Genomic DNA, 23,589 nt, shown 5'->3' on the forward strand with positions numbered 1-23,589 from the left:
GTGGTTAGCGGTTGATGAACGCCTCGCCGCAGCGCGCGCTCGCCCATCCTGCTCGTTCGCTCCCATGTTTTGAGCCCGCTCCAGCTGGAGGCAGTCCACCATGTCCACCGGGTCCCTCAGCGATGTCGACGACGAGCTCCTGGACGGCATCCTGAAGTTCGGCTCCTCCGGGAAAGACTCCAACGAGAGCACCGAGGAGAGCTCCAACGGCGAGGGCACCGGCGCGCACGACGAGCGCAGAGACGCGCCCGGCAAGAAGCGGAAGACGGGCTCCCGCAAAACTGCGCCAAAGGGCGTGGCGCAGCAGGAGGGCAAGCAGGTGCAGAGGAACGCGGCGAACGCCCGGGAGAGAGCCCGGATGCGCGTGCTGTCCAAAGCCTTCTCGCGGCTGAAGACCTCCTTACCCTGGGTGCCACCGGATACCAAGCTCTCCAAACTGGACACTCTGCGCCTGGCGTCCAGCTACATCGCGCACCTCCGGCAGATACTGGCCAACGACAAATATGAAAACGGATATATCCACCCCGTTAACCTGGTGAGATTGAGGATGGAAACGGACGCGCACTTTTTGCACGCATTTTTTGCGCACATTAAAACGGTCTTGAAAACAATACACACGTTTTTAAATTTCCTTCTGTTTTTATTTAATTCCACTAGAAGTTAGAAGGTTATCTTATCTTTTCTAGGCCCGTAAACGCCTCACGAGGCCCAACCTGCACAGCACCACTGTAACAAATGGGCGCACATGTCAAGCAGGTGCATAAAAAGGCGCAAACAATGTGCGTCTCTACGCTGAGTCCACATTTGTGACAGGCCTGTAACTGCCACTTGTATGATTTAATGTACTTCCGTCATTACAGGCTGGATAGCATCAACAGGCCTATAGCCTAATAGTCATTCATTTGTGTCTGGCCAGCATTAAATTACGAATAATTCCGCAATGAAGTTCAAATATTAAATATTTCGTATTGCTGCATTGGTGAGAAACTAATTAAAATCCGTAAAATATTTTAAATTGACGCGAGGTTTCGTTATGCAGAGAAAATATTGGAGCTGCTGCAGCAAAGTTCTGTTTTTATTCCAACTGTCATAATGTGCGTCTGTCCCGATGCAAATTACTGACCCCTCTTGCTTCGTTTTAATTGCACCTTTTAACCCATTCGTCGCTCCACCCTGACTTGGTGCGTCTCTCTCCGCAGACGTGGCCTTTCATGGTCGCAGGGAAGCCTGAGAACGAGTTGAAGGAGATGCTGAACACAACGAGGCTATGTGGAACAACGGCGTCGTGATGCGGCCAGACGGAGACCCCCCCCCCCCCCCTCCTCTCCCCAAAGAGAATGACTTTGTGACTGAATGTCCGTCTCCTCTCCGCAGACTCTGAGTGGGAATACCGGTGGGAGCGCGTCCTCTTCACCTTCGTTCCCGTAGACAAGTTGAATATTATTTAAACGCGTTGTGTCACTTAAAGTTGTCTTTGCTGGCTCAAAGATGAACTGAATTGCTTTTTATATTCCGCAGATGCATTTTTTTTATTAGCGCAGGCCTGTTTTGAAAACTGCCTGATGATGGATGTCCACTCTCTTAAATGGTTGTACAGATTACACATATAAACTATATTTGTATTAGTTTCGCATCTCCCGTGTACGCATTGTGTCTCCTATTTTCGTGTGTGGGCCAGTGCTTTGACCTATCACCTGTCTTATCGCGCCTCTCCTCCACAACTGCAGAACCTGAGCACCAACAAAGCGCCAGTGCAGATAAGTCTCTCTGTTGTTTCTAAGAGATAAAGGCAAACGCGGTTGTCCTTACATAAACAGACCTTTGCCTTCTGTGATTAGCTGGGGTCCTAGAATGAGCGCGTGCGCTCCCATCGAAACGCTGCTCCGAAATAACATGCTCCATATTATACAACACATAGTCCAAAGTGAACGTTTCTTAACCTAGTTAACTATTGCGCCCCGCAATGAGCTCTGATTGGATAGCCTATTTAGGTCTGAGCCAATCAGATATGAAAAGCTGAGTCCGTTCCTTTAGAAATCCTGAAAACCTTTAATCCCGCCCAGGCCCGTTGTTTTAATTCTCTCGGGTTATGACCGCGCTGTGTTTACATCAAAGCGACAGTTATTTATGCAGACTGACACACAGCCTCTCTCTCTCTCTCTCTCTCTCTCTCTCGCTCTCCCTTCTTCTCTCTTTATCAGCCTGGCGGTATAAACGAAGATGTGTCAATCTGGTACATCAGGATTTGCTTTTCCTTCCTGTCTGTCCTTCACATTATTTAAATGCATCTTACATCAACCTTCCTTTTATTCTTTTTTTGTCTTACGCCATTAGAGCCTTTACTCCGGGGTATATGCTGCGTGATGCGTTGTAGCAAGTCTCCAGTTAGTAAACACTAAAATTATCCAATTTAAATATTCTTGACATAAATGTCAAGCAATATTTTATTACAATTGATCAAATGCGTTTTTTTCTAATACTTTATTCTTATATTTTTACATATCAATAATAATAACAATAATAATAATAATAATAATAATAATAATAATAATAATAATAATAATAATAATAATAATAATAATAATAATAATAATAATAATAATAATAATAATAATAATAATAATAATCAGAGTCATTTACTAAGAGATTGTGTTTTCAGTATGTGTCACAGGACTCAAAGCCACTAACCGATTGCTCCACATTCATCCCTTCACTTTGTTCACGTGTAAAGGACACTACCTTCAACAGAAACAATAAGATTGAGTGGTGCAATGATAAAAGAGTCCCAGTTACTTGTCTTTAAGGACCCTCACCTAATACATCACCCCACAGGGACCACCGTGGTGAAAATAAACTTGGCCGCCTCTCTCCGTGGGTCCAGCTGCAGAGAGCGAGAGAGGAAGAGAAATGGAGACGGGCGGGGGCTCCGCATGAGACCAGGACTGGGATTCCCATACTCGCTAATTGTTTTGTTGGACAAGTGCCCAAACCTTGATGTGGAAAAAAAATACTCACGCTCTGAGGGGGTAAAGAAATAATATTATGTTCCGGATGATCCCACCACGTTTCATCAGTCAATCAGCCAATGGGAAATGATAATGCAGTTTTTTCATAGTACCTGAGTGAAACTGATGCAGTCTTCAGTTGATTTGAAGACCTTATCTAACAACTTAACTCACCGTAGTGATCCCATCACTCCCCCAGCCCCTCCCTGCAGCATCTGTCATGCAGACAAACATCTGCACACGCTGCCATCTTGTGGATAAAACATACAGTTTAGAAAACAAGAGAGATCTTACAGTCATATAAACATTTCTGTAAACGATCTTTGGTTGTAAGGAAGAGGTCCATCATTTGCTCCTCTGTCATCAGTCGGGTCTCCGTGCACCTTATCTCCCCTCTGCGCCCTCACTTTGTCTCTGTCAGCATCGTCCACTCCATCTGTGTCAAGCTTGATGCTTCTCTGGCGTCAGCGTTCAGAGAGTGTATTTGGAAACAAATGCATGAGAAAAATATTAATTCAATCCAGCTGTCAGTAAAAGTATCTATAGTAAAGTAATTTTGACATCCTTTTATATTATAGCAACTTAATGTTCTCTGATATATTTCTACTTAGAATACTAGCAAAAACACATTGTTTCCATGGCAGCAGAGCAGTTCTGCAGTATTAAATGTGATCAATTGTTTTATTTGTAACCTACACATAAAACACATAAATACTTATGTGAAAAGATTTGAATTTCTTTTTCTATTTTTGTTATTGTACTTTTCAGGAACAAACATTTAACCCAGTAGATGGCAGCAGAGCATTTAACATAAGGAAAGCGAACTGCTGAAGTGAGAAGCAGAGGCAGCTGCCTCCGTTCGCTTCTGTTTCTGGATGGAGCACGTTTCCCAAACACATTTGCATAAATGCTTTGACCCGTAGCTCCGCTATTAATTAGTGGCGCAGATCAGGGTCGAGTTACGCGGAGCCCCACGCCGGTCATGCCCGCAGAAACGGCCGCGTACCGCCTTCGCTGAGGTTGGACAGCGGCTGGTGCCGGCGCCGCTGGTCCGTATCAGGTGGCACCACTGGCACAGCAGGCACCAGAGGAGGCAGAGGAGATGCCAAAGATAGCTGGGGCCGGCCCGGATCAGCCACTCGGGCTTATTGGTGTGTGTGTGTGTGTGTGTGTGTGTGTGTGTGTGTGTGTGTGTGTGTGTGTGTGTGTGTGTGTGTGTGTGTGTGTGTGTGTGTGTGTGTGTGTGTGTGTGTGTGTGTCACTGTTGGCATCGGTTGGTCATTATTAAAGGGCACCTGCAGGTGTCTGCCATGAGATTCCTGGGCTTTGCGTCAATGCAGGAGACGCGTTCGGAGGCCAACTTCCTGTCTGTTCCCGCACCAACCTCCGTTAAAAGCTCTGCTCAGCGTCTACAGTTTGGTGTTGTTCGAAATCTTACATCCTATAAAAAAACAGGTCTCGTTTGGGTTTCTTGATGTCGGGGCACGTGTGGATGGAAAACGTCTGCACGTCCGCGTGTTTGTGTGTGTGACGGATTCTGCCGCTTGCCGTCTCCAGCTCCTGCTTCATCAGAGCTGCATCAAAGTCGCGTGGAGGTGTCACTCAGCAAAAGCACATCAAAGCCCGCAAACACGGCTGAAAAGCCCTGTATTAATAACCACCCACCATTCAAACATCCCCCTTCTCCTTCTCCCACATGAAGTGAAACACAATAAACTTCGGGGTGAAACTCAAACATGAGCTCAGAGAGATGCTGTCGTCTCCCACCTTGGTCGCTCACTTGCACACAAAGATTTATGCGACCCGAAGTGCTTCACATTCAGCAGAGTGTGATGGAATTCGATCTAAACATGCCCTTACAGTAATTAAAACCTATATAAACCACATATAGAGCTGGAAAATGCAGTAGTTTCGTCCGCTGGGCCTTGAACGGCTAAGCTCCTAAAGTGAAGCCTTGGATTGTGTTGGTGTGAGGATTTAGGGAGGATCGATAATCAAATGCAATTTGGGATCAAAGAGCGAGAAAAGGCTAATAGAGGTCACACACACGCACACACACACACACACACACACACACACACACACACACACACACACACACACACACACACACACACACACACGCACACACACACACACACACTCATACATATCCATGCTGTAAGAGCAGTGTTAGTAGAAGGAAAGGGCACCTGACTAAACCGTGTTTTCCCAGGTGGGCACAATTACCTGTGTGTAGAGTATCTGTGCTCGCACACACAGACACAGTCTCTATATTCTGTGTGTGTGTGTCCCTATGTGTGTTAGAATTAGGCACATGTTATTTTTAGAGGATTCAGGTCTATTACAATTAGGAAAAATCAAAGTCCGAGTGCTCCACAGGCCACTCACAGGGCGTCCGACCGAGCACCGGCACCTTCCTCATTATTACCACGAAGAAAAATATTGTGCCCAAAAACGACGAGACCTAATCTGCAACCGGGTCTGTCCAACAAGCGGCCATTCATTCGTTAGAGCGGAGCACTCGGACGCGGAAGGGAGCGGGACGGTGATGGGTCACCGCACAGGGAGCAGAACACAAGCTCTCAGTGTTGAGTCACGGAGTTTATGAGAAGCGGCGGCTAATCCTCGGTGAGTGCATGTGTCCCTGTTGGACAAGAAGATGCTGCCGTGTGGAGGTGTTTGTGTGGAGGCATGTGGGCCGGATTTCACAGAGAATGATACAAACACCTGCTTTGGAGTTTATCAGTGTGTGTGTGTGTGTGTGTGTGTGTGTGTGTGTGTGCGTGTGTGTCTGAGCAAGCGAACATGTGTCCCGGTTAAAGCTGAAATCACTCACAGGTGACTTTGTTTATTTGATCGCAATTAGGCCTCCACCTCCTCCCACGCAGAAATCCATCCAAGATTTAAAAAGAGGAAAATCCCCCTTCTTCTATTAATTCCAAACGGCGTTCCAAGGATTGCGGTGGAGAAGAAGAAGGAAAAAAAAAACGGATTCGTCAAAACGGTGCCTGTTTTGATGGCTGTAGCAGCGTGCCGTTTTCATCCACACCTTGGAATACCGAGCACACATGGGCTCAATTATTATCCCATGGAATTCCGCAAAGAGTACATTTTGCAATAAGGAAAATATTCCTCTAATCTGGGGTCTTCCTCAAGCTGGGTGTGAAGGAAATTTAGGGGGTCCCTGTTTTAATTGGGTCCAGATCCGACCACAGTATTGAAACAACACTGTTTTTTCAGCGGGGTTATTTCGTTGAAGAGGGGGAAAAAAGTGCTATTTTGGTTGTACGTGAATAAATGTCTGATTTTCAGAGGGGTTTCTGCAAAACCAGATCCGACTGCCTCGGCGTTATAAGAAGCAGATGGACCGGACTAAGGAAAGAAAACAGTGAGTCCCACAACAGAGGAAGCGAGTGGTCCAGATGAAATACAGAAAGGGCAGGCTCGGAGAAATATGAAGAGGAGAAAAAAGACGGCAAAGCACGTGACATGAAGCACAGCACTGAACGGAGCAGAGGAAAGTCGTTTAGTAGCGAGCTGCAGGTCTGCAGATGTGACACCACAGGTACAGTGGCTCTGCATCAACACGCAGCGAGGCGAGTCGTCCTCATGGCAACGCTGAGGCCTCCAGATTTATCATAGAGCTGAATTCAAATAATTTGCTGGTGTCAAATCAGGGAAAAGTCGATTTATTGCACTGTAACGTAAGAAATAAAGCAGCAGCGTTCGTCTGGCAGGTCCTGCAGCTCCGCTCCAACGCACACCCTCGCTCGCTCTCTCTCTCTAGATGCCATTTGTCCACCTTGGTTCTCTGATGCCCTTCCGGAGAGGCGGGGATCATCTTTCTTCCCCAGCGGCCCTCAGCTCCCTCCACCATGCATTTTTAATGGACACACTCGTGCAGTGGACAAATGATTTTTATTTTTGACAGGGGAGGAGGGACGGCTCTGGTTACATAGGGATGCAGAATGTGTGAGCGAGAGAGAGAGAGACACACACACACACACACACACACACACACACACACACACACACACACACACACACACACACACACACACACACACACACACAAAGCTCTAAACAAAGTAAGAAACGATGACATTAAAGCAGCCTCGTTTAGACCACACACTTGTTTATCACATACTTTATAAAACACACACATACCATGATTGATTCAGCGCTTAGATTATGACTGGCTGCTGTCCAGCATGACCAGGCAAGCAGCCCACCAAGGCCTTCATTAAACCAGGATTAGAGCCAGTCTAAACCCATTAACTCCGGCTTAGAACCACCTTAATTCCAATCAAATCAGAATTAAAATTCACACTGTGAGACACACATTGAGACATTCTAAACGTTCCTGCTTCTGTGTGTGTGTGTGTGTGTGTGTGTGTGTGTGTGTGTTTGTGTGTGTGTGTGTGTGTGTGTGCGTGTGTGTGTGTGTGTGTGTGCGTCCGCTGACTTTGCAATTCTAATAGAAATTTTAAACTACCCTACCAATTACCTGGGGAACAGACAGAGGTTAACGAGTGGCACGTCAGCCTTTTATGGTCAAGGAAGCTGGTTATCTTAGCGACAATAGTGTAAATAAATAAGCCGTAAACTCGTGAGTGCAACTGATGCGTTCTGTTTCATCTGTGAGCTTCTATGAAGGATGAAACAGGAGCATAGTGGGTTAGTAGGTCCCTCCTCATCACCTGTTATCATGTGTCATGGCAACAGTATCTAATGTGTCCAAGGTTGAGCCAAAGTACTACAGTACGTGGTCAGTGGTACGTTTTATTAGCACTCGTACCGACCTGTTGCGCCTCCCAGCATCAGCACCCAGCAGGATCGCCTTCACTCGCCCTGGAACTGGAACGCGCTGCAGGTTTAGGCCCAGTTGCTAATCTTCATTGGTGTGTTTGTTATTTCGCCCGGGATCGTCTCATTTGAGCGTGATAAATCTCTGCGCGCTTATTTCAGCAGAAGTAAACACGAGCAGAGTGAGTGTAGTTTGTAGAGAGGGGATGGCGACGGAGACGGACGTCAGGCAGGTTAGCTGAAAGAGCGTTCCCAGTCGCGACCGCAGCATTCCCTCCATACACACACTGTAACCACCGTGTGTGTGTGTGTGTGTGTGTGTGTGTGTGTGTGTGTGTGTGTGTGTGTGTTTGTGTGTGTGTGTGTGTGTGTGTGCGCGCGCTGAGTAGCTTGCAGCCAAACTGGAGCTCCACATCGCTCCCGCCGCCAGAACAAACAACTTCCAACCCAAGTGGACACACACATGCGCACAAACACAGCGCCGGCTGCACACATTTGCACTCGCAGAGGTGACAAGTGAAGATAAAATGGTTTTGAACGCACACTCGCCGAGAATGTGAGTGATGGAAAAGTCATTCGAAGCAGGGTGGTAACATTACAGTTGCCTTGTAATGACTTTATCGGTGGGTGTTGTTGCGCAGCGAGTGTGTCGAGCTCAGTTTCACTCATTTTACCGGCTTGTCAATCTTCTCTCACCTCAACTTGTTGAGGTTTCAACTAGGAGACGCTCAGAGAAACTGGGCTGGACCTCTACAGCGTCGTATACGTGTGTATGTGCGCAACGAGATCTATTATTGAGTATGTGCTTCTGTGTCTGTTTGAGCCTGTGCAATTAATTATGTGAATGTGTGTATTTGCATGTGTGTGTGTGTGTGTGTGTGTGTGTGTGTGTGTGTGTGTGTGTGTGTGTGTGTGTGTGTGTGTGTGTGTGTGTGTGTGTAATGTGAGCCCCTTTGTGACACAGCAGTTGGCAGATAGAGGGGACTGAGTTACCCAAGCTCCCTTGAGGCATCCACATTGTGGAGAGCTGTCTGGGGTGCTGCAGTGGTATGTATAGGTGTGTGTGTGTGTGTGTGTGCGTGTATGTGTGTGTGTGTGTGTGTTTTGGGTCAGGGGATTACAGGTAGATGTCAGCCCGAGGCGGGAGAGAATGTGAAATTAGGCTGAAGGCATCTTAGAGTGACTTGGTGGTGAGAGCGGAGACAAAGGCAACTAGAGCGATGATGATAATGATGATTAAAAGGAAGCTGCTGAAATTACAGCAGGTCTGAGGCGATTCATATTGTTTCTCCTGACAAGAACCAGGCAGCAAAACATCTTCTCACTAGAATCACTTTTTGAATACGTTGAATCCATGTTTTGATCTGTTCTAAATTTCCTAACTGAGGTAACGTGCACTATAATAAACTTGGCTTTGGGGGACAATTAGCCTTTATGTGGAGCAAACAGCAGCAGCTGCTGGTTGTGGCCGGACAGATGGCACAGGTACCGTCCTAACACACAACGGGACCCCTGCATTATGTATGCACACCCTTTCTGTCATTGTAAGATATGACTCAACAAGCACAGGCTTTAATGGCTGTTTTACATCGCTATTATCTTACTTGGTCTCCATCCTCTCCTTCATTCTCGTGCCCCCTCTGTCTCCCCTCTCATCGCCAGCTCCATTCAGCCCGAGCTTGTTGTTTGAATGAGAGGAGTGGACCACCCCGGGGAGAAATGGGGGGGATCACATTACCCCCAAAAATGTAGAGGGCCTACAAAAGGGCCCTGAGACATCAGGGTGAGGGAGAGAGGGCGGCAGGGAGAGAGACGGAGAAATAGGAGAGCACATGAAAGAGTGCATTAGTGGGGGAGGGAGAGATTGATTGGGATGGAGAGATGAGGGAATGGATAAAAAGGGGTGGAGGTGAGAGACGGATGAAATGCTTTTTCATGATGCAGAAGTATTTAGCAGCGCGAGAACCTCTACCGTTTCATTTCAGACCTTTAGCATGTGCACGTCTGTTTTTCAGTCACATAATAATAAAGAGGTCCCAGTCACTGACGTGCGGCGGGTGATTCAGCACATCCATTATTAACGCCCTCTGTGATTCAGCGGCATAATTGCAGGTGTGAAATAGCAGCCGAACGGAGGCAGGAACGGGAGCAGAGGAACGCATGAGGTGAAGGCCTTTTATTTAAGTCGCACGTTGCAAATCAAAGGTCGGTGATTCACGGTCACCGAGTCAAACGCATCGTCCAGCGGAGCCGCAGCTCTCACCATGCGTCCATAGGGGGCGCTGTGGGTCAGGGCTGTGGGATGAGAAGAGTCCAGCTCTTACTATTGCCTTCATTGACACTTAATGATAACTGTACTCGTTGGGTCACACCAGGGGCAGAAGCACACACACACACACACACACACACACACACACACACACACACACACACACACACACACACACACACACACACACACACACACAAACTGACCAGCAACACACAGACACCGCCTGGTTAAAAACATGAAGACATTAGCGGTAACCTGATTCTGACTGAGCATCGATCTGCTCTCAGGGGGCTCAGAGAGTGAGAGAACATCAGACAGCACTTTATCACAGCACTTGACCATCTAGGCTGCAAGTGTGTGTGTGTGTGTGTGTGTGTGTGTGTGTGTGTGTGTGTGTGTGTGTGTGTGTGTGTGTGTGTGTGTGTGTGTGTGTGTGTGTGTGTGTGTGTTTGAGACAAAAGAGGAAGCGGGAGCTTTGACACAACAAAAACAAGACCAGGTCTTAACTGTCAAAACTGTCTTTTAAATCCGCCTCGTTTTACTCGTATTTCTGTTAATCCCGTGCTTCATTCATAACTTCTCCCTCTTTTCTGTCCTTCCTGTGCCATTTCTCCCATAATCCTCCTGTGAGGTCCTGACTGACATGTTCAATCTGCAGCCACGACGTTACACAGACCAGACTGCGCAGCAATCAGGCCTGCGTGTCTGTGTGTGTGTGTGTGTGTGTGTGTGTGTGTGTGTGTGTGTGCGTGCGTGTGCGAGCGAGGCATTTCGTGATTATGATTGCCGAGGACACGTGCTGCTCAGATTCTTCAATGATTGCCTCCAAACGAAACACAAACGCCAAACAAAACAGTAAACCCCTTCGAGGGAGAGAGAGGTTCTTGAAAATGTCCAGACCACAGAAAAAGTGACCGAGCAGGACGTGAAAACAAGGAGCAGATGGAGGAGCGACCACATGAAGGTGCACGTGTGGTTTCTCACTTGCATCAAGACATATTTCGCTACTAGACAACGCTGTGTTTGGTTTCGCCTGCACTTTAATTAAGCTTCTTGTTTTCATCGTCCTCTAACGCAACTATGGAGCTCAACTTCCCCAACAGAAACACATCTACACATCAGCCTACTGTAGATCCAGTAGGTGGTGGTTGAGGCGCTAACAGACTAGCTCTGGTCTCCAGCCTGCGGGCGACTGGCACATCTCTCCTGTTTGTGCCTCCTGTTTTCCCTCTGCCCGTCTCTTAACCCGATACGCCTGCCTACTGTTCTGGCTCCGCTTCAGAGCCATGCTGTCGCTCTGATCAGCGGGAGCCAGATCCGCTTTTGATCTTTCGGTCGCCGATTCATTCATTTTCTGCTCCTTCGCCCCCACGTGTGATTTATGAGCGGCGCTCGAACGTGAAGTCCCTGAATGTTTAGTGCACAAGTTGCACCCATGTGCAGTGATATATACACGCAGATTGCTGTGTTTTGCCTTTTAGTCGATGAAATAAAAATCATCGCATATGATTGATTTACCTTGGAACAGTTTTTGGACAAAACTAATTTCCATGTCATGGCAGAAACAATACTTAGTGCTTTGAAAGTTGTCAGAATAATATGTTTATCTGAATGGTTCAAAAAAGGGGTTGAAGAAGAAAAAGAAGAAGAAGAAGTAGAAAAGGAAAAAGAAGTAGAAGAAGACAAAGAAGAAAAAAGAAGTAGAGGAAGAAGAAGTAGAAGAAGAAGTAGAAGAAGACAAAGAAGAAAAAAGAAGTAGAGGAAGAAGAAGTAGAAGAAGACAAAGAAGAAAAAAAGAAGTAGAAGTAGAAGAAGACAAAGAAGAAAAAGAAGAAGAAGACGAAAAAAAAGAAGTTGAAGATGAAGAATATGAAATTGCATTAGCATTTAAGGTTCATTTATATTTTAACACACAGAGCAATAGAAAGAGAATCACTAATACATGCACTGTACGACTGCGACCCCCTCCTCTCCCTCAGTGTGTTTTCTTCTCTCCATCCTTTGACTCTTTTAATTTGGCCCCTTCTGTTTGTTTTCCTTCATTCCTTCATTAGTTGTAAAAACATAGCCGGCATTCCAGCTGTAATACCGCTGAGATTCAGTATCATTGTGGGGCTTCAGGCTCGTGTGTGTCGGGGGGAACACGCAGAGATGACAGCAGACGTTACTGTAGGCAGACATGTCAGCAGCACTGGGGCATCATGGGAAAAAAACACATAGGAAGGAAAAATAACGCTGGAGCTTCTAAGCACTTTTTTCACCTCAGTCTGGATCATCAATGATAGAAAAAAAATGTTTCTTATTATTTCAACCGTCATTACAAAGTCTCCAGCCTGAAGTTGAATCTGAGGCATTTTGTTTGTCAGCTCTTCTGAAGCCACCGCGACAACACCCCTGTTCTGGCCGCCGCACTCCCCATGTAAAAAAGGTGCAATTAGCCTTTTAATGCAGGCTAAACCGAAACAGGTTGAGCTTGTGTGATGTCACTCGTTGATCACTGACATCAAAGCCGAAGGTTTATGCTCAAAGATTAACCCAACGACACTGACATTTGAGAAACATAATCCAAATAGAGAAAAGATTTCAAAATCTATAATTAAAACTTGTACTTGGCAATAAATGACGATGAGACTCCGAGACAGCGAGTTTCAACGGTCACATTGTGCTGTTGAAAACATGTTATGATGAAATATGCTTTCAACGGGTATTGTTCCTTAATTCACCTACTCTTCGTATCAGGGTCTAAATTGATGCTTCTTGGTCATTATCCTGCAGCTCTTGATGTTCTGCTGAGGAATCCGTTGGGTTTTGTGGATCACGCTCAGTCACGACCTGTGGGTCCAGCTTGGCTTCACTCCGCTGAAAATAAAATGATTGGATTTCAACGCATGGCACCGCAGAAACCGAGCGGTGCAAACTTCACTGGATTGATCTTCATGTCCTTCCAGGCCGAGAACGGGAGGTTTTAAAGGCTAAACGCGGGGCCTGCTAGCCTCGTTCAGGCCGTCTCCTCCGCCTGCGGACGCGCCCTCATCCACACCGTGAAGGTGTTTAAGTGGTCGTCTCTCGTCTCCCGCGCTCGCATGTGGCGCAAAGATGAAAATTTAACTGATACCAAACTCCCACAGCAGCGTGAGACCAGTTCCCGTCATAGCTTAATGATAATTCATCCCACCAAATACGCTCTGACTTTCCTGCACTGGTGTAATTATTAGCAATGGGCCCACGTCTTGTGAGAGCGGTTCCATTCTTAAATATTATGCCCATAACCGTAAAACATCAATCTACAAAAGCCGAGTGTTCTGGATCTGGCAACAGTAGCCTCCCCGGGGCGCCGTCATAAAACGGCCCCGAGCCACCATTAGGTGGAGGGAGCTGGAAGAAATACAGGACGGAGGCTGGGAGCGAGCGAGAGCGAGAGCGCAGACGATGGTAAACTAATTTTAAACGCGCGCGCGCGCGCGCGCACGCGCGCCGTACCCCGTCAAGTTTCCACACAAGTGAGACGTCTCCGCGGACCCTCGGAGCGAAGAAATCGCACGCCCCCTCCTGTTCTTCCCGTCTTTTCCCCTCGGCCGCTCTTCTCGCACACACTCGGTCACGGTCACGTCGAGTGGGACGAACGCTCCATCACTTGCCCTGAGGGACGTCACGCGGGGACGCGCGAGAGGCGGCGGCGGCGCGCCGCGCGAGCGGCGCTTTTCCGCCCGCGCAGCGGGAGAAGCACTCGTCTAAGTCTGGACTTGATATTCAGCGTAGACTGTTTCAAATAAAGGGAAGAAAACATTAGTCATGTTCTTTAGATGATAAATAGCTCCAATTATGTCTGAAAGGAGGTGCATGGTAATGCCAGCAATCATGTTGCAAGAACATATGTCAAACTTCTAAATGTTAAACATCCTTTTTTGGTAAATAGAAGCAGCTTTTCCTGCTCCATGAAGGTTTGAAGCACCTGAGAATTAACACTGTCTGATAATCGGATTCTCTTTATCTGCTCTGAGAATTAAACGGGTGAAAACACCGATTAATGCCCAGCTGCTCTTTGCTGGTGCACAGTTTGGTTCGTCCGCCTGCGTTGCGCGTGCACGTCATCTCGGTTATAACGGCGACGAAAAAGCCGCAAACGTAACCAGAGCGACGGCTGCTCAGCAGGACATCATCACGGGAATTCACGACGCGTTAAGCGCTTCCTTTGTTCCTCCCTGCGGCGGCTCGTTCCGGTAATTAGAGAGGACAGCGGCCTGACGCCCCCCCCCCCCCCCGCCCCCCCCGCCCCCCGCATCACAGCCCAAACGCTTTTTGAGCAGCCGATTGATGATGATTGATGATGATTCCTCAGTAAATCAGCAGCAATATAGATGTTCGTCCAACTAATGCATGTAAAAAACGATAATGTCTAAGACACTGATTTAACATCACTTTGATTCTTGTTGCAAGGTTTAAATCCACTTGTGGCCCTTTGCCAGAGTCACACACACCCAGAAATAACCCCCCCCCCATGCTCCGTTCCATTGGGCAAACCAATTTGGGATGGGGCATGGGGGGGGGGGTGTAGGTTAGCGGTAGTAATAATCATAAATCACCCCTGAAATGCTGCCATGTCACATGCCAGGCTGCGGCACTAATGACCAGGCCCATCTTTCACCGAGTATTTTTATCTGCGCGCTCTGACACTGGACTTCGGGAAGCGTCCTCTCGTTTTACGTCGTCAGCACCTCGCTCCGTTCGGAGCATATGTCCCTCACATATCTATAAATACCGGCCAGCTAAATAGTATTCTCCCCCACCCGCCCCCCCGCCTGGCAGGAACCGGGGGCTCTGTGACTTGGCAGAGGGGGACCAGCAGTCCTATGCCACTAACCCCCCCCCCCCCCCACACACACACCCACCAAAGCATCACCCTCATGAGAACAGCTGGGCAAAAAAATAGATCCATCTGCCTTCAAATACCAGAACTGTTCCAGTGTAATTAAACGGAGGGGAAATAGTTTTCCCGAGATTGAGCGAAAGGGAAGGAGCTCCGAGTCTGTTTGAAAGCAGGAAGTGATGATAGTTCCCAGGTGATCGTACCGTGGGTCGCGGCCCCCAGTCACCTGCGTGCCTGTTCTGCTCAGAATGTTCTGCCAAGGTGTTTAAGCCCGCTGACATGTGGCACCAGAGGGTGCAGGTCAGCGGCAGCTTCCTGCTATTTCAGGCCCTGTCACAGCTTGAGGTTTTAATTTATTCTGCCAGAGCGTGTCAATCACCCAGAACAGGGCTCAGGCCCGGAGGGTGGAGGGAGGAAGCAGGACGGGACCGGGCCTTGACGTCGCCATGACTGTTTTTACTGTAAAACACGTACAACTGTTCCACACCAAGGAGCTGGTGATGCACGGTGATGATGTCATCGACCCCCACAAACAGGAGCAACCGGTTGCTCGTTGGTAGGTGTTAAATCAAACCCGTGCACACATGTTGATCTCAGGAGAATCATCAGCTGTGGAACAATTCAGAGACTTTAGATTCTGCAGCCACACTTTCTTGCTGCAAGATCATGACACAAACCGTGGTTTGTGCTGGCTACGGCTGGTGGCTCGTGGCACTCGTGGATGCCTGAAGTTTAAGCCAACGCCACAGAAATATATCTTTGCAGAGTTTGTATACAGCTTGTGATGCCAGGGAAACTTTGGGCTGTTCTCATTCTACAGAAGTGACTCACAAGGGTTTCTTCGTAGCCCGTAAACAAATGCTGCATTTGAGTGCAGGAGAAGAATAGAGAAAGCAATGTGTGTGCGCGTGTGTGTGTGCGTGTGTGTGTGCGTGTGTGTGTGTGTGAGATTATCAGCAGTACTTCTTAAGCAACAATCTGAGCTCAGCCAAGTCAGCAGCAGCGCAAAACGCTTGCTCTGATCTGTTTATTATATGTCGTATAATAATAAAATAAACACATTCAATTATTATTTATTATTTAATTATTATTATTGTCTTAACTGACAGCGAAATAATAAGAAATTAATTGCCATTAAGACAATTCTGAGGTTGGCAAAATAAAGCAAACGTTACTTCTGATGCCTGAAACAGTATTAAATTTCATGGGTTAAATGAATATGACTTGTTTTGGCTGATGGGATAAATAAAGTTGGGCCACACTAATAATAAGAGCGTCACCTACCTCCCCCCTGAAGCCCATTACTCCTTTGGACACTCGCCCACTAGTGCCCGCATGGCAGCTGGACGCATGCGCACCGGCTGCCTTCCCAATAATGAAGTTGAGCGCGATACTTGTGCGCAGTCCGGTGCTCCAAGTTGGACGCGACCTGAAAATAATGTCGTTTCGCCAGGAAGAGAGTCGCGTGGTCACCAAAACCTGAGCACCTGAGCGTACATCAGCGTCGCCGAGGCCTCGTAACACTCCGCGCTTGGGCTTTTTTGGACTTTTTAGTTATGAACAGCAGCGGCTGAAGTGTCGCGGTGCGGTCAGTGACAGCCTGCAAACAGCAGAGAGAGCTGTGCGGCGACCACACTGGTCATGAGAAGCTGCGAGCACTGACTGACAGCGGGGACCTGCTTTCTTTCTGGGACGAACTACTCACATTAAGACCAGGTTTGTTCACTTTAATGCTTTTTCAGTTTTCCTCTCAAATTCAGTGTCAAGGAGACTGAATCGCAGCATAAATACCCAAAGTCCGAGGGATGAATTCGTTTTTTTCAAAATTTTACCGTAGACTGGTGAATTTTAAAATAGGCCATATAGACACGTTTCATAAATTTGGGTAACACGTTTGTTTGCACGCAACGATGACGAAAACGTCATAGCGGATCATAGATTAGAATAAAAGCCAAACCCTGACACGTCCATACCAGGTAAGATTTTATTATACAGGTGGGAATATCCATCGCAGTTTAAACTTTAAAATTAAATAAAAATAAAAATAAATTGATTGGTAAAAATAAATTTATCCTTGAGTTGTGCTGGTTTATAAAGAACAGATTCAAGCAGTTGTGTTGCTTTTAATCAGCTTGTATCAGCGGACACATCGGGGGCATCGCATCCCTCCCCAGTCCTCTGCCTCGATCCCACCGTGGTCCTTCGGTTTTCCATCACAGCCTCTCTCTCATCCCACGTGTAGTTTGTGTTATACTTGATATGTAGGAAACGGGAATCTTATACTACGGCGAGGCTCTCAGGGCTTGAATGGCCCCTGGCTATTGGCCTGTCCCTAACAACATGACAAGTTACGCGCTGACTCAAAATCTGATAGGGCCTAGTGCGCCGTAATCCATACAGATTCGATTTCACATTGAGAAGTCATACTCAACCAACGCGCATTAATGCGCAGGAGATGAATGGGATTTGGCGTGTGGAGATAAAGGTCCTGCACATGGTGCGCGTAAACTGTGACAGTATTTTTATGGAGAATAAATTCATCACGAAAGGTTTTATATTTCCAGAAAATCGCGTTCTTCTGGTTTGATATTGTTTATTTATTTTATGTTGATCACATTAACTGTCCGGAATAATTACTGTTGAAATTAGATTAAAATTTAATATAAAATAAAAATAGGGAATCGGGCAGCTTTTAATTAAATGTGAATTTATCATTTAGCATAAGTGAGTAAAATGGCCATTTTCTTTAAACAGGCTGTAGGTGAGTCGACGCTTTTAAGAGGAAGGATGCGTCTGCGCCATGAGAACCATGAGAATTCTCTGAGATCGGCTCGTGCGTTAAACCGATCGCCGAGTCCGTGAGGTCTGACCCGAATTGGATTTTATGACTTCACTGCAGCCGCTGCAGTCTGCGGTTTGTTCAACATTGCCCCTCGCTTCGGCTTTTTTGGCGTGAAATTACCGCAGCGTCGCTGCGCGGTCCACTTTCTAATTCACCACCGTCCCATATGTGTTTCTCGTGTCGCTGTCAATAGCCATAGTGAGAAATAGAATTCCCTCTTTTGGGACGCAGAAGGAATTGATTGATTCGCTGCGCGTGTCAGGTATCTACCGGGTGGTTCCACGAGCACGTGCACCGAGAGCTGCTCATCAGCACAAAGCGGGATTAACGCACGTCTATTTGGCATTTATATAAAAGTTTGCATTATATACATAATTATTATATAACATATACATTTAGCACAAGAGTAAATGATGATAGAATCTCGACCATCCACCTTTGATAAAAAAAGCATAAATTATAAAGGGTAGAGTGGAAACACCAGATAGAAGACGGATTCTGCCCTCCACAAAGGTGAGAGAGAGAGAGAGAGAGAGAGAGAGAGAGAGAGAGAGAGAAGGAAGGAGGGAGCGAGGGGGCGAAGGGGTGAGGGTGGCCTGGCCTCAAATCAATTCACCTGAGAGACGCATTATTGTCTTGGGTTTCAGGCGAGGAGGAGCTGGATGCTATGAAAAATTAAAAGGGTGCCAGTTAGTTTAAAGGATTGAGCCAGAAAACTGCGCAGCGTCAGAGCGCGCGCGCGCGCGCACGCACCGTTGCCGTACTTTCGTCACACACACAAACAGATGCTGCCCTACATGCTTCTTTTATACCAAGCCTTCATTGTAGAGGTGTGGAGAAAATAATATTTTATATTTCTCTTAATTATTGCAAATGAAATATAGAGGAAATGTGATGAAAATTGAAAGTTCTCTTTTTTCTGTGGGGGTGAAAGTTAACTGGAAAAGGCCCGGTGGCACTCCTTACCTGGTGGGAACCGCAGATCTAATGACGGGGAAGGACTTTCTTGTGTGCGAGTGAGTGCGTGTCTCCGCAGCCTACTCCTTTGTTCGGCTGTCAGACCTTCCCGATGACCTTTGCACAATATCGCGCAGAGAAAAGACATTTAGTTCCGTTCCGTTGAGATGATGCTATTGTTCCCCATTGTTTTCTACTGGACTTTTGTTGCAGCGTCACCCACTGCGTGACAGCAGAGCGGCTGAAATGTACCGTCTTTGAACGCGTCGTCTTATCTCTCATAAGGCTGCACACGATCACCTCGGCCTCCAGACTCCTGTCTCCCGTCTGGCATTAACAGGGTCACTCGCAGTCCTCGTGCGCTCGCCAGCCACCGCGTCCGCGTCCGCGGGCCGGCGCGAGCCAAGCCGCCGTATCGCTTACGCGTCTCCGCTTTCATTGTTGATATTTACTTCTGCAATTATCTCTCCACTTCACCATCGGCTGAAGACGATACGGAGAAGTCGGCGCCGCCGCTTCCCTCCTCCGCTCTCCTGTTGCTCACGCATAAACATGGACAAATGCATCAGTAATGTGTGAAATCATTGCTCCGTGGCGACACAGTTGATGTGGCCGCACGTTTAGCCTTGAACCTGTCTCAGGTAAATATAAAGGGTGATGATTCGTATGCACTGACCCACTTCTCCTGTTCTAATTTCTGCCTCTCAAAGTGTTTGGTGGATCACAACCCAGGAATGGAGGCCTCACAGGACCTCAACGAACAGATGGTGAGTTAGAGGCTACTGTATGCATCTCAGTGTGTGTGTGTGTGTGTGTGTGTGTGTGTGTGTGTGTGTGTCACACTCAGCAGATTCAGTGACTGTATAGTAAACATATGGCAACACTCATAGATCAGGATCTATGTGTATACGTGTGCATGAAATAACTGATTAGTGAAATAGATTCCATTTAGTTTGAGAACACACACACACACACACACACACACACACACACACATCCTGAGGGGTCGTCGGTGTCCCAGCACCGCGCGCGCCTCTGCGTCACGTCAGCGCAGCGTCCCAGTTCTGCTTGTTTAAAGATCAGCCTGTATTGTTGGGAAAATGATTTTGGCGGCGAGCTCGGTCCACTCGCATTTCAAAGTCGTTAGTCAGCCACCAGAACAGGTGTAATTTCATCTCCTCCTCCTCCTCCTCCATCAGGCTTGGTTCTCCCTCTCCCTCTGACCTGCCAGCCTCGGCAGTAATAATAGCTCAAAGTGGGACAGAGCGCATGAAGTATGTTGTTTTTCCCCAACTTTTTTGTGTCGCTCTGTCAGACTCGCCCCGGGTCGGATTACGGGCCGACCCCAGCGGAGCGCCGTCACTCACACACACACACACACACACACACACACACACACACACACACACACACACACACACACACACACACGGGACCCGCAAGCACGCAGGGAATTGGGGAACGAGCGCGAGGAGAGGAGCATCCATCTTGTCCCGCCGCTGTCCAAATATCAAATATTGATGTTCATACTCCACAATTACTTCACCTGCTTTAAATAGAGCAGTGATATCATTTATAATGCGAATTTGAGCTGCGGCTCAAAGACATTGATTAATTGTTCGGGTTGGAAATGGGACCTTAGAGCAAGGGCAGATTATAATCATACCACAGAGCAGCACAGGCCCTCGGAGCAGAGGCTTCTGGGAATGTCTGGTCAAGATGGTGGATGGGAAATAATATTAGTGTTTATGTTTTAATCAGTGACTGGTGTCACTGGGCTGGAGGCCACACAGAGGTAAGAAACAGAAAAAAACGCAATAAAAGTACTAAGTGGGAGATTAATAAAATTTTAAATGCTGTGCAGACCTCACACTCAAAGTTTCGAGGAGTTGTCTGCTGACACCTGATCCCCCCCCCCCCCCCACCTTTTAAAACCCCCCATTCCTTCCTTCCCCCACCCTTTTCCCACCTCATCCATCCCACGTCATCTGGGTCACAGTCAGGTGTCTCTGCTGCTTTGTTTAACCTTTCCTGCTTTACCTGTTCAGGTGACTGGCTGCTTTTACTCATGCTAGTTATTTAAGTAAACAAATAATACATAGATCAAGCAGCTTGCGTGTCTGTGCATATACTCATAAACAGCGGTGCTTGATGCAGCGGTGCTCTGTGGCTTGTGGAGGAAACGCTGGGCGACGAGGGCGAGCGGCAGCGACCCCCCGGGGGGATTTAAACGTATGGTCACCGGAGGAAAACGGGGAAAGAGAGACGTGAGCGGGTCATGAGGAGGAGGGAGAAAAGGTTTCTTTAAGCCGGAGCCTTTTCCTCTGGTGCGCTGGGAGAGGCCCCGAGCATGGCAGCTGTCCCAGTATGTGTGTGAGACAGAAAGCGAGAGAGCGAGCGAGCGAGCGAGAGAGAGAGAGAGCGGGTTAGGGGAGGAGAGGGGTCGTGTTGCGCCCCTCTGTCACCCCCTCAACCCCACACAGACACATCCACGGCGACGCACGCGCCGCCGCCGTGGCTAAAAGCGAGCACGGCCCAACCCCGTGCGCCGGGGCCGCGCCGGCATCATAGATAGCTGCCTCGAAGTCTGCCCGGCGACAGGGCGTGCGGACGGCGCTGGCATCCTGGTTGCGGCACCGGGGCGCACTTCAATTTCAGCTCAGTGGACGGTGATTCTTGCGAGATTTATGTTCAGCTGACAGCTGAGCGTCAGACATCCCGTCCCCACATTCTGCCCTGTGTGTTTTGAGTGTGTTAATACGGAATCGGTCCTCAGCCGCCTCATCGAGCTTCCATCGAAGCCTCGCTCCGGGTCGTTTGTGACGGGCGTCCGGGACCGAGCGAGACGAGGCAGCTAGGTGTGAGGTGGAGAGGTCGCAGACAGGCTGTGAGCCAGCGGCAGACGGGCTGCAGAATCCATCAGGAGACCCGGAGCGGCCGGCGTGGGCTCTGCGGAGGAGCGCACCAGACAGGAAACCGCCGCGTGTGTGTGTGTGTGTGTGGGTAACGCGTGCTCCTTTGTCTGTTATACGCATACGCGCCGCGGCGTGGGACCGCTGGGGTCATGTGAGTGGAGAGCGGCTCATATTGGGACCAGGCTTGTTTAATAGAAGTCGATCGGGCCAAGATTCTCCACTTTATTGATCACGCGGCGCTTTCAAAGAGAATCCCATTAGTGCCAGATGTTGAACCTTTTAACGTGAGCTTTGCTTTTTTGTTTTATTTGCGCAGAACGTCTCTGAGCTGAGACTCGAACAAAGAATAATCATGACATGAACAGAAGTTCTCTGTAAAGTAATAAAACACCCAATTCTGCCCTCCCAGCAGCTTCCATAAATAGAGCCCTCGATAGCACAGCCCACCTTTTGTTCACCTTGGACTTCTGGCTAAACGCTCATCTGCCACCGCTTACAAAAAAAAAAAAAAGACGGGTGCATATTTCCTCATTTTGCTGGGAAAGAAACAAAACTGCAACAATTGTGCTTTGGTGACGGAGGAACCTGCCTGCCGAGAGAACTTCCTCTGCCGCTCTGCTGGGAGATTGGGTTTCTCTCTGCGGCGAGGAGTCGGGGAGGTATCGGGGGGTCACGGCGGCCAGATGGGCTGTGGCCTCATATTAATGCTGCGCCTAATGACTATTCAGGTCGATTGATTCTCCTTATCCATAGTTTTTGCGAGTGACGTAACCGGTTTGAAGGGATATAATATAGATGAGAATGAAGCCCGTTTTCTGTCCCACCGTCTCGCCTCCTTGTCTCTCCCTGCGTCTCCCTCACTGGGGCGATGATTCAGGGCCCATTGTGAAGTCAGCAATCCGATACAGAGCCAGGCCGAGAGCGGGGGGGGGGGGGGGGGGGGAACAGAAGGGATTATGGGTGTTTTGTGTTGCCTGTGCTCTACCTGCTGCTCTCAGACTCTAGCTTCATCTGCCTCGTCCCCACGCTGCCGGGCCGATCTGCCTCCCGTTCTCGCAGGACATATGGTATTGTGAGGGATTTTATTAGGAAGCCGATATGAAGTGTTTCGAGGTCTGGTATGAAGGAACAGCTTGTGACTTTGGAGACATTCGGCTCCTGTTGCCTCCCGTCGCAGGGCAGCGCTTGCTTCCAATAATCAGCCGCGCGTTGAATCTGAGAGCAGATGGCCCGTGTGTGCGACGGCACACGTATCTGTCTGGCGAAGGCTTTTCCGAGGATATCTACCTTATGCTGCAGCGCTGTCACGCACACGCCGTGATGTCATGGGCAGCATTATTTAACAGGCAGCTGGGAGGCCATTCATCATTTAATTAAAAGCGTCTGAAAGGGATCTGAGGCCTAATGAGATTAGCTTTAATTATTGATGCTGCCGCTGCTGCCGCTCGCACGCACGCACACACACGCATGCATGCACGCACGCGCACGCGCGCGCGCACACACACACACACACGTTTCAGTTATGATCAGCACAGACACTCAAAGGCTCTTAACGCTCGCATGTGAGCCCTTTGGTTCTTTCCTGTCTGACCTGACCTTTTTCCTGATGCGCACACACACACACACACACACACACACACACACACACACACACACACACGCACACACACACACCCACACCTCATTGATTTTACTTCACGGTGGGATGTGAAGTTGCTCCGGGGGGGGGGGGTTTGGGTTCGAGGGGGAAAGGCTGCGGTGTGGAGGTGGAGCGGGGGGCTCGATAGCTGCGGTCACGTCGGGTATGAGGAAGGATGGAGAGGGGGTGGGGGGGGGGGGGGGGGGGGGGGGGTCAGGAGGGTGGTGTTGTCTTTCTTCAGGTCCCGCAGCAGCAGTGGAACTCTTACTGCTCTGGTTGAGTC

The 23,589-nt window shown here is 48.4% G+C and overlaps 2 protein-coding genes across 7 annotated transcripts in view; both read left to right on the forward strand.

Moving 5' to 3' along the window:
• tcf21 (transcription factor 21) lies at positions 1-2,397 on the forward strand. Its single transcript, XM_029142239.3, has 2 exons — positions 1-535; positions 1,200-2,397. Exons 1-2 carry the CDS (start codon positions 101-103, stop codon positions 1,287-1,289), a joined length of 525 nt encoding a protein of 174 aa, XP_028998072.1. The 5' UTR covers positions 1-100; the 3' UTR covers positions 1,290-2,397.
• A 13,915-nt stretch (positions 2,398-16,312) lies between these two features.
• The window catches only part of eya4 (EYA transcriptional coactivator and phosphatase 4), a 25,467-nt gene continuing 18,190 nt past the window's right edge, over positions 16,313-23,589 (forward strand). For 2 of the 6 annotated variants that reach the window (XM_029140498.3, XM_029140502.2), the window contains exons 1-2: positions 16,313-16,669; positions 19,463-19,519. In XM_029140498.3, coding sequence (XP_028996331.1) covers positions 19,487-19,519 — 33 coding nt within the window. In that variant the 5' untranslated portion in view covers positions 16,313-16,669; positions 19,463-19,486. Of the gene's footprint in view, positions 16,670-19,226; positions 19,394-19,462; positions 19,520-21,616; positions 21,738-23,589 lie in introns of those variants that run through there. The other 4 variants (XM_055506463.1, XM_029140496.3, XM_029140497.3 and 1 more) reach the window with 3 other exon arrangements.

The sequence above is a fragment of the Betta splendens genome, chromosome 24 (assembly GCF_900634795.4).
Source record: "Betta splendens chromosome 24, fBetSpl5.4, whole genome shotgun sequence".
In the NCBI taxonomy this organism is placed as follows: domain Eukaryota; kingdom Metazoa; phylum Chordata; class Actinopteri; order Anabantiformes; family Osphronemidae; genus Betta; species Betta splendens.